Source organism: Myotis brandtii, unplaced genomic scaffold (genome assembly GCF_000412655.1).
Source record: "Myotis brandtii unplaced genomic scaffold, ASM41265v1 scaffold82, whole genome shotgun sequence".
NCBI classification, from domain to species: Eukaryota; Metazoa; Chordata; class Mammalia; order Chiroptera; family Vespertilionidae; genus Myotis; species Myotis brandtii.
The window spans coordinates 978004-991732 of NW_005371324.1; the positions used below are offsets into that span (position 1 = coordinate 978004).

A 13729-nucleotide genomic window follows, 5' to 3' on the forward strand; every position below is an offset into this window, starting at 1 on the left:
TGTGTCCTTTATGTTTCCAGGGAGCTGCAAACTGGATGGTCCCACTCTGACCTCTGGGCTTTCTGGCTCCTGGATCTCTAGGGAGGTGCTAATCTAGCCTTTGCCTGCGGCTATCCAGCAAAAGCCTCCCTGCAGGGCTTGGGCAGGGCAGGTTCCACAGGATCAACAGGGCGGGGCTAGCAGTTATGGCTGCTCTCAGTCTTGCCCTCAGAGGCTTTGCTTCTCAGTGTCCGGGTAATTGCTGCAAGCCCCTCGGAGAGAAAGCTGCCCTCGGGTTCTGACCGATGCCAGACAGTCCCGCTTCTCCTGTATGAGTCTGGGTCCCTAGAGACTCGCCCGGAACTGGAGCTCAGAGCCTGAGACTCCCTCCCGATTGAAAACGACAACCGCGCCCTCAGCCGCCAGCCTGCTCCACATGCACCTCCTCACCTCAGTATTTTACTTCTGCACTGCGCCTCCTCTGAGTCTCGATATGCTTTTCTCTTTCCTTCTAGTTGTAGAATTTCCACTCAGCCAGCCTTCCTGTGGTTCTGGATGATGTCCATTCCGTCTTTTAGTTGTATTTTTGAAGTGGTTGTTTGAGGCAGCGAACTCTGGTGTTTACCTATGCCGCCATCTTGGTTTCCTCCCTAACTTCTCCGCTTCCTTCTAACTGATCTCTTTGCTTTTACTCTTGCCCCTCTGCAATCTATTCTTTACCCAGCACCAGCATGATCGTTTGAAAACTAAATTAGAGCATCTCTCTCCTGGTCTAAAACCTTTCAATGACTTCCCATTGTCCTTGGAAATACAAGTCTATTCCCGCCACAGGGCCTTTGCACTTCCTCTGCTGGGAATACTCTTTTCCCTAGACCAGGAGTGGGAAACCTTTTTCTGCCAATGGCCATCTGAATATTTATAACATTGTTGGAGGGCCATACAAAATTATCAGCTTAAAAAATTAGCCTGCTATATTTGGTTAAACACTTAATTAACTCACCCCTGAGGCCTTAGCAGGGCCAGACCAAGGGATTTTGCAGGCCTTACATGGCTTGGATGTGCTCCATTTCTGCCCTAGATCTTTGCACAAAAGGCTGTTTTTCAAGCAGGTTGCAGTTTAAATATTTCTCCCTCAGGGAGGCCTTCCCTGACCTCTCCTCCTAAAATAGCCATGTCTTTTGCTTAATATCTGACACATTACATGGTTTTATTTATACAGCATATTCTACCTGAAATTACCCTGTGTATTGATTTTTGTAGTTGTTATTGTTGCCTTCTCATCTCAGCATAGCATATATGCTTTATGGGGATGGGGACTTTGTTGCTTTGTTCATTGCATATCCTTAACAGCTAAAGCAGAGTCTGGCATGTAGGTACTCAAGGAGTGTTTATAGAATAAATGAATGAATGAATGGATGCCACGGACAGAAAAACTATATGCTAGAGAGGTTGTGGTCACATAACTAATTAAAAGCAGGGCTTACACTTGAACGCAGGCCTCATTATGTTTCTTTCCTCCAGGTCATACCGCCACGCAACAAGCCTAATTAACTTAGAGATAATTCACCAAATATTTATGGAGCTCTTATTGTGTTTTAGACACTATTCCATATTAATGTTCTCAACCAAGAGTGATGTTGCTCCTGTGGGAACATATTTCAATGTCTAGTGATATTTGTGGTGGTTATAACTGGGGCGGGGGTGCTACTGGCATCTAGTGAGTAGAGGCCCGTAAACATTCCACCATATGCAGGACACCCACCCACCCATCCACCCAATCGAGAATTATTCAACCTAACCTGTCAGTAGTGCTGAGCTTGGGAAACCCTGTTCTAGGTGAACAGACAGATCCCTGTTCTCATGGAGTTTATAATCCAGGGTGGGGAGACAGATGACAAATGGTACAGACCAAACATAAATAAAGTGAAGACCATGTCAGAACAGTGGTGTGATGGGAAAGAAAGAAAAGTCAGAACACAGGAGGGTGCCGGTGGGCACGATGGGTGATGGGGGTAGGAAGGGCTATCATCTTAGCTTTCTTGGGAGGTGAACCAGGAAAAGAAAATGTGCTTCTAGAGGTTCAGCTCCATGACCTGGACTGACCAGTCCTTTGGGTCCAGCCCAGAGCTGCCGGGCATTAGCCCATGCAACTTCAGATCATCCTCACACTGAAGAAACAGAAAACCTTCCTGAACCAAGGGGCACGTTAACCTCCAAATAAAAATAGAGCAACTGGCATGGGCTAGAAATATTATTTTCTGCCCCTTTCAGGAGTGTTGAAATTCTCCTCTTTCTCAGCACCTTCAGCACCCTGTCATCACTAATGCAGGACGGTGTTAATTTGATGCAAGTTTTATTGCTCATTGTCAGCTTCTCACTTTTTTCTCAAAGCAAAAATAGTGTGATTTCAGCTTCTCTCAAGAGCATTGTGAGTTTTTGGTTGTACAGAGGTTTCTGTCTGTCTAGGTTAATTTCCTCAACTCAACAGAACCAATTGTAGATTTTAATATCTTGGGATAGCTGTAGTAGTTGGTGCTGATATACTGCAGGTCAATGAAATGGTTCTTACTATATATATTTAAATATATATATGTGTACATACACTTAAGTTATCACTAAAAACATACTAAAATTGTGGTTTTGGTAATTTGGTTGGCATGTACTGGCTTTATTGGTCTCTCTCTTGTTTCTTTACCAATCATTGGCATCCCGAAGGTACTCAACAAATGTTTGTTGAATTAATAAACAAACTGCAAACATCAGTTTGGGATCATTAGATTCTATATTATGTTTTCACATATGCATGAACTTATTAGTATCACTAAAACACAACCTAGTAAACATAATAGCATATTCTTACAACATTATCATGATAACATATTCATTTATTTTGTAATCTGTTTTGTTTTTTTTTACTTTTAAAATTATTACATGGGATCTGTATGACTCACAGGGTTTCTGAATCTAGCAAGCATAAGACTTCTAGTGGTTGATACCTTTTCTGTATACCTCTAACCTAGGAAGGGATTATTAAACAAGAAAGTAGATTTCAATAAATATTTTTGATTGTAAATTGACATGGTTGAAGAAATTACGCACAGTGCACCATTTTATTCTAAGGAAGAACTTGTTGACCAGTTTACTGGATGTGTGTTGATTTTTTTTTTTTTTTTTTTTTTTTTTTTTTGCTATTTCTTTACAATTGAGTTTGGCCTTTGCAAGCAAGAAGGGCAACTGCGGGCATATGGAGCAGGACTGCTTTCTTCCATTGGAGAATTAAAGGTATGAAGCTGTGAACGAAAGTATCCTTCCCAAGCAAACTGGTTCAAGGTCATGGAAAATATTGATTTGTTTGTCTGTGCATTTCTACTTGCAGATACTCCATAAATATTTAACACAGAGGAGTTGGCACCTCAACGTGGGTGCTAACCTAACTTTTTGCACTTCTGAAAATGGGTCATGCCTTTCTGGGTTTGTGGCGTGACTCAAATGGATGAGCAGCTATGTGCACAATCAACAGGAATGACAAATGTATGCTAAAACGTTGGCTAACAAATGACTGCCCTAAATTTAGTGCTGCAAAGTGGGCAATGAGCTAGCAGTGCTTCCACTGACGGAAATTTGCTTGTAAGGGTGCCTTGGCTGCTCTCACTCTGTCACCCCCATGGCTCCACCGGACTCCTTGGCATTTATTCCCAAAGGGGAATTTGACATTATTTTAACTTCTTCAAAATTGATGTGTATTAAAACATATGTGGAACATATATAATTTAGAAAAAGACTAAATAAACATATGGTTATTTTACTGAGTGGTATCTAAAATGTGTAATGCTGCCTAAGGAATGCTAATTTTTTTGGCCTTAAAATACAGTAAATTATCATTTATTCAGAAATGTTGGGGCCTGGGGCATCTGATAATTTAAATATTCTGGTTCCTTCAGTATTACTATCTATACCATTGGGGTGGAGTAAGTTTTGATGAATTTAGAATGAAATGTGAAATATAATCTAGAAATGGTACTGAAAATAATTTAATCTTTCTTTGATTATTCAGACTAAAATCAGGATTATGGACTATCTTAGGGTTTTTATTTTGAGTATTGATTATCCTTATATAATTAGGAAATATCTGATAATTGGAAGTGTTTGGTTGTTTCTGTTCTTGAAAGATGCAATTTAACTATAATTTTATCAAGTCCTCTCAATTTATGACCCCATTCCTTCATCCTTCAAACATTTGGTTGAGCACCTACTATGTACCCTGTATGGTGCCAGTCACTGGAAGATACAAATACAAATAATGAGGAAGAATAAGAATAAGAAGAAAATAACAATTACCTCAACGGACACTTAAATAGACCTTAGTGTTTTAGATACTTTAGCCATTCAAACCCATTTAATTCTCATAACAACATAATGAGGTAAGCATTACAGATGAGAAAACTGAGGTATAAAGACATTAAGGAACTTGCCCAAGGTCACTCAGCTAATACGTGTCGGAGCTGGACGCAACCACGTCCAGGCAGTCTGGGCTCCAGACTCTGAACCCTTAACCACGAGGCTACACTGCCTGGGATCCCTGTTATTAAGGAGTTTACATTCTAGTGCAGGAGATACCCAATCAGATAATACAGACAGTGTGGCAAATGGGCCTGCACAGAGTGGGCCATGCCTGGGAAGGCTTCCTGAGAAGGGCCCAGCCGCCCAAGCTGATTCCTGAGGAACAGAAAGGGTGAATACGAGGAGGATGAGATAACACAGATCAGCCATCGGACACCAGTGTGTGTGCTCTCGTCAAGACTGCCCCATTTAGGGGGCTGCCTGAGGCTTGGCATGGCTGGGATTGAGGATAATATTTAGCATAACAACAGCCTGATGTAATGTGGTGAAATTTTTTTACTAAATTCTCAACAAAAATAGTCCATTTGGGGTTAATCTCAGCGCAGTGGCCAGAGCCCACAGCAATAGTGTGATGTCATATACCTGAAAGACTTAGGCCTGCTATAGAGTGCTTTTTGATTTCCCCGAAAAAAGATGAGCCAGAAAACCACGTAGCTCTTGAGCTACATCTATTTACATTCTCCTCAGAGGGTTTATAAATCACGCCAGAAACAAAAGAAACAAATCTCTCTTATTGCCTCAACTTTCGACAGGGTCCTCTGATCTGGTTAATGAGGCATGTGTAGGCAGCATTGGAGTGAATCTGTTGTTTTTGTTTCTATTGGTGTGGATGGAACCGTCTGGAAATGGAAATCAGCCAGAAACATGTACACCGACGAAGGGCATTGTCAGCCATGAATCTTCCTGTTCTGGTCCATCACCTCTGGTCATTAGCATTCTTCCATTCTCAAATTTCAGCACTCCAACATCCCTATGATTGCTACTTTGGACCATTTTTACAATTCAGGCATTCTTTCTACAAGAAAAATCTTCTGATAGTGCACAGAGAATACATAACGTGATGCAGATGCTCTCGTAGCAGCCCTCCCTCACCCCATCCCTGCCCAGTCTGCACCGTGCAGAGCCCTCTCACACACTTCTCAACACTTCAGTCTAACTTTGACTTAGATGATCAATCCTAGACCTTGATCTAAGTAGGGATAACTTTATTAATAGCATTATAATAACTCCAATGTAAACATGCTTACAGTTTTGGATCCAGTTACCTTATGTGGTAAAATAATTTTGTGATCCAACTGCAGCCCAAATGTAGGTCCTAAGTTGTTGGAGGTTTTGGTGTAGTCTTTATAACTTTTACACAAATATCTACAACTCACCTTCTCTGCTTGAATAGACACGTTTTAAACTTTGTGCTTTAAGAGGCTAGATTTTCCTGGGCATAGATGTTGCACTTCAGAATTGAGCAAGTATTTCCAAGTGGTATATCTATGGTTTGGAGGATAACTTTCATTATTCTGTCTTATTTTTTCGATAACAACATTGCCTTTTTTTTTTTTACAATTTTGATAATGCTTATTTTTATCTTTAAAGACAGAAACAAAAATATGAAAAAACTTGTAAAAGTTAACATTAATCTGATAGCCATAAAGGCTGTTTTTTTTTTTTAAATTTCAGCAATGGTTCATCTCTCTTTTGTTCTAGTTATCTGTTTTGTCATGAGCTTTCAGAAAGTCTAAAAGTTTGTTTATCAGAGAAAGATAAGTACCATATGACTTCACTCTCATGTGGAATTTAATGAACTACCAAGCAAAGTAGAAATAGACTCATAGACAGAGAGCAAGTGGGCAGCTCTGGTGGGGTGGGGTTATCGGGGTAGAGGGATTAAGCAAAAAAGTAAGAAAAAAGAGAGAGAACTTATGGACATGAACAACAGTGTGGTGATTGTGGGGGAGGGGGAGGAGATTGGAAGGAGGTGGAGGAGGCATAGAGGGGATAAAAGGTGGGCAGCTCTGGTGGGGTGGGGTGTTAGCGGGATAAAGGGATTGAGCAAAAAAGAAAAAAAAAAGAGAGAACTTATGCACATGGACAACAGTGTGGTGATTGTGGGGGAGGGCGAGGAGGTTGGAAGGAGGTGGAGGAGGCATAGAGGGGATAAAAGGTGATGCAAAAAAAAAAAGTGTGTTTAAGTAGGGCCCTTTCTTACTGTCATCACTTTGGAGAGCAGTTAATGTCAGCTAAGTCATCTGGAAAACTGACTTAAAAACAGGTTGAAAATAGGATAATTGACTGCCATTCAACCACAGTCTAGCTCTAGCATGTGTCTTTTCTTTCATGCCCCTTTCCCCCCTCTTTATCCCAGAGTATAAATACATCTGTTCTGATTTGCAGGTTTTGATAAAGCTGATGGTTTAAATTTTTTAATAATTATTATTTTGGCTTTGGTTTTAGGATATCATTGCACAGTAAATTTATTGTACTGCTTTTAAAAAATACATATTTTTTAATTGATTTCAGAGAGGAAGGGAGAGAGAGAGAGAGAGAGAGAGAGAGAGAGAGAGAGAGAAACATCATTGATGAGAATCATTTATCGATCAGCTGCCTCCTGCACACCCCACACTGGGGATCGAGCCTTGCAACCCTGTATATGCCCTTACCAGGAATTGAATGGTGACCTCCTGGTTCATAGGTTGATGCTCAACCACTGAGCCACGCCAGCTGAGCTGTACTGCTTTTTATAGCTGTTAATCAGCATTCACAGAACAGGTTCATATTTATTACAGTCATTTGTATTTACTGCCATGTACAGCGACTCTGTGAGGTGGTCAGGATTACTGCCAGGCTGTAGAGAAGAGGGTTCTCTGAGGTCATCTGGTATAATTGTGGGGAGAGATAGAGCTAGAGTTAGGACTCACTGCTTCTGAGCTCCCACACCTGTACCCTGCTCAGCTGGCTCACACCTCCAATCTTCTTCCTCCTTCCTTTCCCTTCCTGAAGCCAGCACTCTTAACAATAATGACAGAACAAATGCCAGAGCATTGGAAGCTGGAAACTGATCTTTGGCCTTAATGAGAGGATTGCTTGAAGAGAGAGTTGATTCCCTCACCCCTGCAGCTTATTCAAACTGAAGAAACTTTCAACATCACGGACACCAAAAAAAAAAAAGTGTGATGCCATCATCCCCAAATTTGGCAATAGGGGTGTCAGTGCCAAGTTGTGCTTGGTTAGCAGGAGGAGCATTAGAGGGAGGTTAAAAAATGTAGTATACCTACATATGTGCATATAAAAATGTATATATTTGTTATTCTGATGTAAGAAAAGATGATTGTAGTGTGAGTGTAAAGGCATTTACAAATTTATTTTATTCACAATCTAAGGCCAACGCCTACCTGTAATCCCGACTTCACACTGTGTTTTCCCCAGCTTTAACCAGTCCTAATAGAGAGGGTGAGGATCACAGGGTTTCCATCTAGAATAGTAGAGATAATAACTCTGTGTCATTACAAAGGCAGGTGGCTGGGAGGGAGGGAGATTTTACATTGAGGAACTCAGGGCAAGCACTGCTGCAGTGCGGGGCCTGGAAGCCGCATAGCTGGGGCCATGGGTCTTTACCTGTGGGTTCCAGAGCCCTGGGGGAGAGGGGCCGGTGGTGGCAGCCATGGCTGAATGCACACTCACACCAAACATCATCTCGAGACTAGCTGAGCGATGATAAACAAATATATCGAGCACATCCTCTGTGCCAGGTACTTTGCATGCATTGCCTTGTTCAATTCTTACCACAGCCCTGGGTTGCGGTTATTATTAGTACAGTATTCCCATTTCCAGATGCAGACTGAAATAGGCTTACACAGGTGGGATAAGTTGTCCAAAGTCATGTAGGAACTTTAGGTAACAATTGGATTCTAGGAAGTTTTTGATGTTGAAAAGAGATGTTTTCATTGAAAAGGCTGGAATGGCAAATAAGTCTTAATTTGTACACAAAAGCCAATTAAATAGTAATGGCCATCTCTGCTGGGAAAGGTGGGAAGGTCATGCCCAGGCTCAGGGGGAAAGGCTGCTATGGGCAGTTCATGCTGGCGGAGGTGGAGGGAGGGGTTGGTGGTATGAGTGCAGGCCCTGTTCAAACTGCATTGCGAGAAGAGCTTTAGAATTCATGGAGTTGCTCAAAGAGGAAACTGTGCCCCAACCTGGGGGTTTTTCACCCACGTGATACTGTGCTTCTGGGACAGTTCTGTTTAGAATCCAGGTCTCCTGGCTCCCAGTGCTATGTCCTAGTCTTTAGCATTATGGGTAAATCCAAAACAGTCCTTTTAGAAGAGGGGAGGTGATTATCAAGCTTTCCTGGGCTTTTAAAATGGCTTGAGAATAAAGGACTGTCAACCAGATCCTGTCAGCATTACCAGGCCCCTCTCTACAGGAAGCTGGATTAATTCTTGCAGACTTCAGCGCACCTGAGGAACACTTCAGGAAGGACTCACCACGGAGTTCCCTGGGGACATGGAGCAGTCTGGCTTGATGTTTACAGAGAACCCACTGGGCACCGAGGAGAGGGAGTGATAGCTGTTCTCCAAGGCCCAGCAGCTGAGAGAGGGATATGGATAGTGGCTGAGGAGCAAACTCAGTAGGACCTCACTGCAGTGGGCAGTGGGCTTTAGAATCAACGAGATATGGCTACTTGACACTCTCGTATTCAGAACAGGGGACCTTATGGGCTACATGGATATTCCTGGCAGTCATCACACAGGGAGCTCCCCGGCAGGTAAAGGAGACCACTTAAAGGTGTGTCACCTCTTCATTTGTCGTCCCCTCTCCCTGGCTGCTCCCCGAACTCTAGGCTCTTGTCATTCTCCAGGCTGGTCCTGGGTACCATTATCAGCCCCATGTTCCTAACAGCCCAGGAGCAGCACTGGTCCCCTTCCCCGTGGATAGACAGGTCCTCAGCAGGTAACCAGCACATTGGACACCACAGGCTCCTGAGGATGGGCTGCATTTTTGAGATCATAGACCAACCAGCTTCCAGTGTTTCCTTGAATATGACACAAGGCAATCATGATACGCATTGTCTAGTGGTCTTTCCTCAAATTATATGCTGTGAGTCCACTGACTTTTCTTGAATTCTGGGGCAGGGCACCCTGTGCCTCTGGAATTTTTCTTGGTGTCCTCTCACCCTCTTTACCAGTTAAAATGGCTAAACAAGCTCATCTGAGTGTCCAGCGAAGTTGTCCCATGATACATTTCTCTAAAACCACTCTGATTCCGGTCCCTGTTATCACCTGCACGCTTTTTGGAGGCATTCTCTACACGTAGTGACTGTATGGTTGTTAATTTCCTATGAAAGCATTACAGATCCTCATCCCATGATACATTTCTCTAAAACCACGCTGATTCCGGTCCCTGTTATCACCTACACGCTTTTTGGAGGCATTCTCCACACGTAGTGACTGTTATGGTTGTTAATTTCCTATGAAAGCATTACAGATCCTAGTAGATGAGTTTCACCCCCTTTGTGTGCTTATCTTAGACCCAATGAAACGTCCTTGGCTCAGCAGGGATATCCCAGGGGAGCTGTGGCTTAAATGTTCTTATAGGCTGCTCTGCCTTGATTCTGCCCGTGCTCCTGAATGTGGGGCTGAGAGAAAGACCAATGACACTGTGTCAGCTACATCCCTTCCTTTCGTATGTACTGATGGGTGGATGGGCTACGAGAGCAGCACACTGAATTAAAATGCTCCCAGATATGGCTGCAAAGAAAGCAACTTCTAATTCTGAAACCAGTGTCGACCCAACAGGAGGCCTGTTCTTTGCAGAGGAGCAACAGCTCTCATAACAGGACATTTTGTTTCCTGAAGCTGAGGTTGTTTTAAAAATGTGGACAGGATTATTAGTCACGGGGAACCCAAATCCCCTGATATTCGCTGCACTGCACTGAATCTGGCACACATGCATTTGCAGGTTTAGTGACCTTCTGCTTATGATGAAGCTGTTTGTGGGCCAAAAAAATGAGTTCGCTTCGAGATGCCCTCCACATACCCTGATTCACGTATGCACTGCTCAGGACAACAGAACTTGCCAGAAAGCAGATCACAGGGGAGGGCCATGTGCCCTTTCTCTCGCGTGTCAGTCCTCTGGTTCACAATTATATTTTCAAACTTAGGGAACCACAGCCTTCTTCAGGCTGCAAATCATTCCATGTGTTTTGAAATTGTTGGGGGAATGCACCAAGAATACTGAACAGAAAAGGTTTTTCAGCATTTCTCTCGGAAAACATAGCAGTTAGAGATGGAGAAGGTGGAAGAGTGCTTTGGGTGGAATCCAGAGGCTGGAAGAGAAATCACAGAGCCCAAGCCTCTCTTTACAGCTGAGGAAACTGAGGCCCAGGGAGGTGAAGAAATTTGCCAACGTTACCCGGTCAGACAGCAACACCTGGATTGGAGCCCCAGTTGCCCAACTCCCAGTTCAAGGCAGTTACTGCTTCCCCTTTTCTTTCTGACTGAGGCCCAGGGAGGTGAAGTAATTTGCCAACGTTACCCGGTCAGACAGCAGCACCACCTGGATTGGAGCCCCAGTTGCCCAACCCCCAGTTCAAGGCAGTTACTGCTTCCCCTTTTCTTTCTCTCCCAACCAATTTACCCTGGAAATTAAGAGACAGACTCTAGTGGAGTGTTTATCAAAATATACTTCGCAACCACTTATGTCTGAGTCACCTTGGATGCCTTTAAAATGCAGACTTCTGGGATTCATCCAGACCTACCAAATAAAATTGAGGCCTGGGTATCTGCATTTTCATGAGCTCCTTAGTGATTCTATGCCCACTCCGTGTGAGAATCATTGATGCAGGGTCTATAAATAGGCAGGTGGCCCGTGGCAGGAAATGACCATGAACTTTTAGCATCACTGAACTTATCTGCAGAATCCAGTCCTTCATTGTTCCCTGCTGTTCCTCGGCCAGCCGTGTAGTGAGCCGAATGGAGCTAATGAAGGCTCAGAGAGTAATTGCCCTGGCTCTCCTGTTTTCCTAATGCCTGCTCTGGGCATACCTATAAACTATTAATATTAGCTCTTTTGTTCCCACCCGGAAATATTTATCTGCTGTGTATTGCTCTGCTGTACTGGGTGGAAGGTAAATGAATGCTTTGTAAATTTTCTCAAATTGGCAGGCCCACTCTAGACTCTGTTGATACCTGGCCTCAAAGTGTCTCTCAATGAGTCCACAAATAGTTTATTCAGAGCCCCTGTTACCTCTCCACGCAGGTAATTATTACTTCTGCCATTTAAGTGAAATTCCAGTACATTGCTTAGAGCAGTAAATTTAGGACCGTATTTATGCTACCCCTGCTTCTATTCATAGCATAGATTTAAAATTCCATTTCTGTGGGGATACAGCTCTGAACTCTTTTGCCGTATGTATTTGGTGGATAATAAATAAAATAATACCATCATCTCATTTCTCCTCTTAAAATCAACAACACTGACAGCTACAAAACCCCCTAACACTCAGTTGACCCCACGACGGACTGGTAACTGAGTGGTGCTATGAAATGATGGAGCTGGGTTGTAGAAATGTGACGTCATGGCACTTTGGAAACCTGACCGTGGAGTTTCACGGGTCCTGCGGTATGTTTTGCAGCACGCTCTTTCTGACAAGGCTTGTGTGAAAGCCTTTGACCCGAAGACAACGTGCCTACAGGAGTGCCTTATCACCACCTTCCAGGAGGCCTACTTTGTTTCTGAGAGTTTTGAAGAAGCCAAAGAAAAGATGAGGTAAGCTTGTTTTTTCTCCACACAGAGAAAATAAAAAAATATTTTTTTTTCTGGCTCTGTTTCTTCCCTCTAGCTATCTTGTACACCAATGAGGGCCGATCGCATACGCTTCTGTGTCTGTTTATTTTGCAGGGATTTTGCAAAGTCAATTACCCGTCCCTTCTCAGTATACTTCAATCCCTACACACAGAGTGTTGAGATTCTGAAAGACACCAGAAGTATTGAGAACGTGGTGCAGGATCTCCGCAGCGATTTGAACACCGTGTGTGATGCCTTGAACAAAATGAACCAGTACCTGGGGATTTGATGCCCAGGACCAGTGTTGTTGCCAGCATGATCTTTTGGGTCTCAGCAGTCAATGTCATATAACACCAATAGCTTTCTGTGCCATGGCTTGGCTAGTAGGCATGCAATTATGTATATCTCTACCTGCTTGTAACTTACTGTGCTAATGTGTGGAACACCATTAAGAACCCAGTGACAGGTAACCACTCATTGTATGAAAGATTGTAATATGTTTAAATATCTTTAATCAAGTTGACATCCCTGCTTGGTGTCTTTAACCAAACTGCATCTATATAAACTTTGTAGCAAATAGCCCTTTATGATTCTAGGTTTTGACCTTTTCTTTCTCAGATCTGAGTCTTTCCTCTGTGTTCATTAGATAAAATGAAAATAGCAGCGAACCTATTTCTACTTTCCATAGAGTCAGTACTTCCACAGCATTACTTGAGATGAACGCAGAATTGTATTAAACTTCCCGTCACATTAACAAGGATTCAATATTCTGTTTCAAAAATTGTTGAGGTAACACACCAGTTGGAGTGACTTGTAGGTTGAGTATTTATACAATGGAAGGAAAGAAAGCTTTTTAGAAATGGGATAGACAGGTTGCACTGACCTTGTAGAAACGGGGTTGTGGCATGCTTCCCAAAGCATTTCGGAAGGAAACACTTCCAGAAAGGACACTAGGAAAGACTAAACAATGGGTAATAAATCTTGGGACTATTAATTTTATGCTGGAATAAAGTGAATTATCATGCTTAGGTGTTTAACCCATTTCTTTTAGAGGGCAATAAAATCAGAGAGCTTTGCTTTCAAAGATGTGGAAATTGAATCTCAGAGAGGTTAAGTGATTTGGTTGAAGTAGCATAGTTAGTTGTGCACCAACGTTTATAGCCCATTGCATATTGCTTTTGAATTGCTAAGAAGCTTACCTTGGTGTATGCATGTATTTATGTGTAGTCAGAGAAGGGAAACTAATGCTTATCAAAACTAATGTTCATCACTAAATTGGGATTGGTTTGAGATTTATTGCCAACAGTACAGATGTTTCCTCTCACAGGCCCACACCAAGCCAGATCTCTGGGAGTCTGTCTATGTGCCCAAAGTTTGGGCACATTCGGACAAAAAATAGTGATAACACCACAAATCTCTGGTCATGCTTGCCATAAGAGGTGTAATCAGTGATAAGAGGTGATTAAGTGAAAAAATAAAAAAACCCCTGCGGAATAAGTGAATGAATTTCATCTTCTTCTGATTTCTTCAACAAGCACAACACTGTTCTCCTCATTCTGCTTTGGGTACA

At 42.7% G+C, this 13729-nt stretch overlaps 1 protein-coding gene across 2 annotated transcripts in view; it reads left to right on the top strand.

Annotated features, from left to right (window-relative positions):
- TPH2 (tryptophan hydroxylase 2) overlaps positions 1-13653 on the top strand; it is a 109813-nt gene extending 96160 nt beyond the window's left edge. For both annotated transcript variants that reach the window (XM_014531692.1, XM_014531691.1), the window contains 3 exons: positions 3166-3261; positions 12008-12141; positions 12274-13653. In XM_014531692.1, coding sequence (XP_014387178.1) covers positions 3166-3261; positions 12008-12141; positions 12274-12448 — 405 coding nt within the window. In that variant the 3' untranslated portion in view covers positions 12449-13653. The remainder of the gene's footprint in view (positions 1-3165; positions 3262-12007; positions 12142-12273) is intronic.
- Positions 13654-13729: the final 76 nt, after the last annotated feature.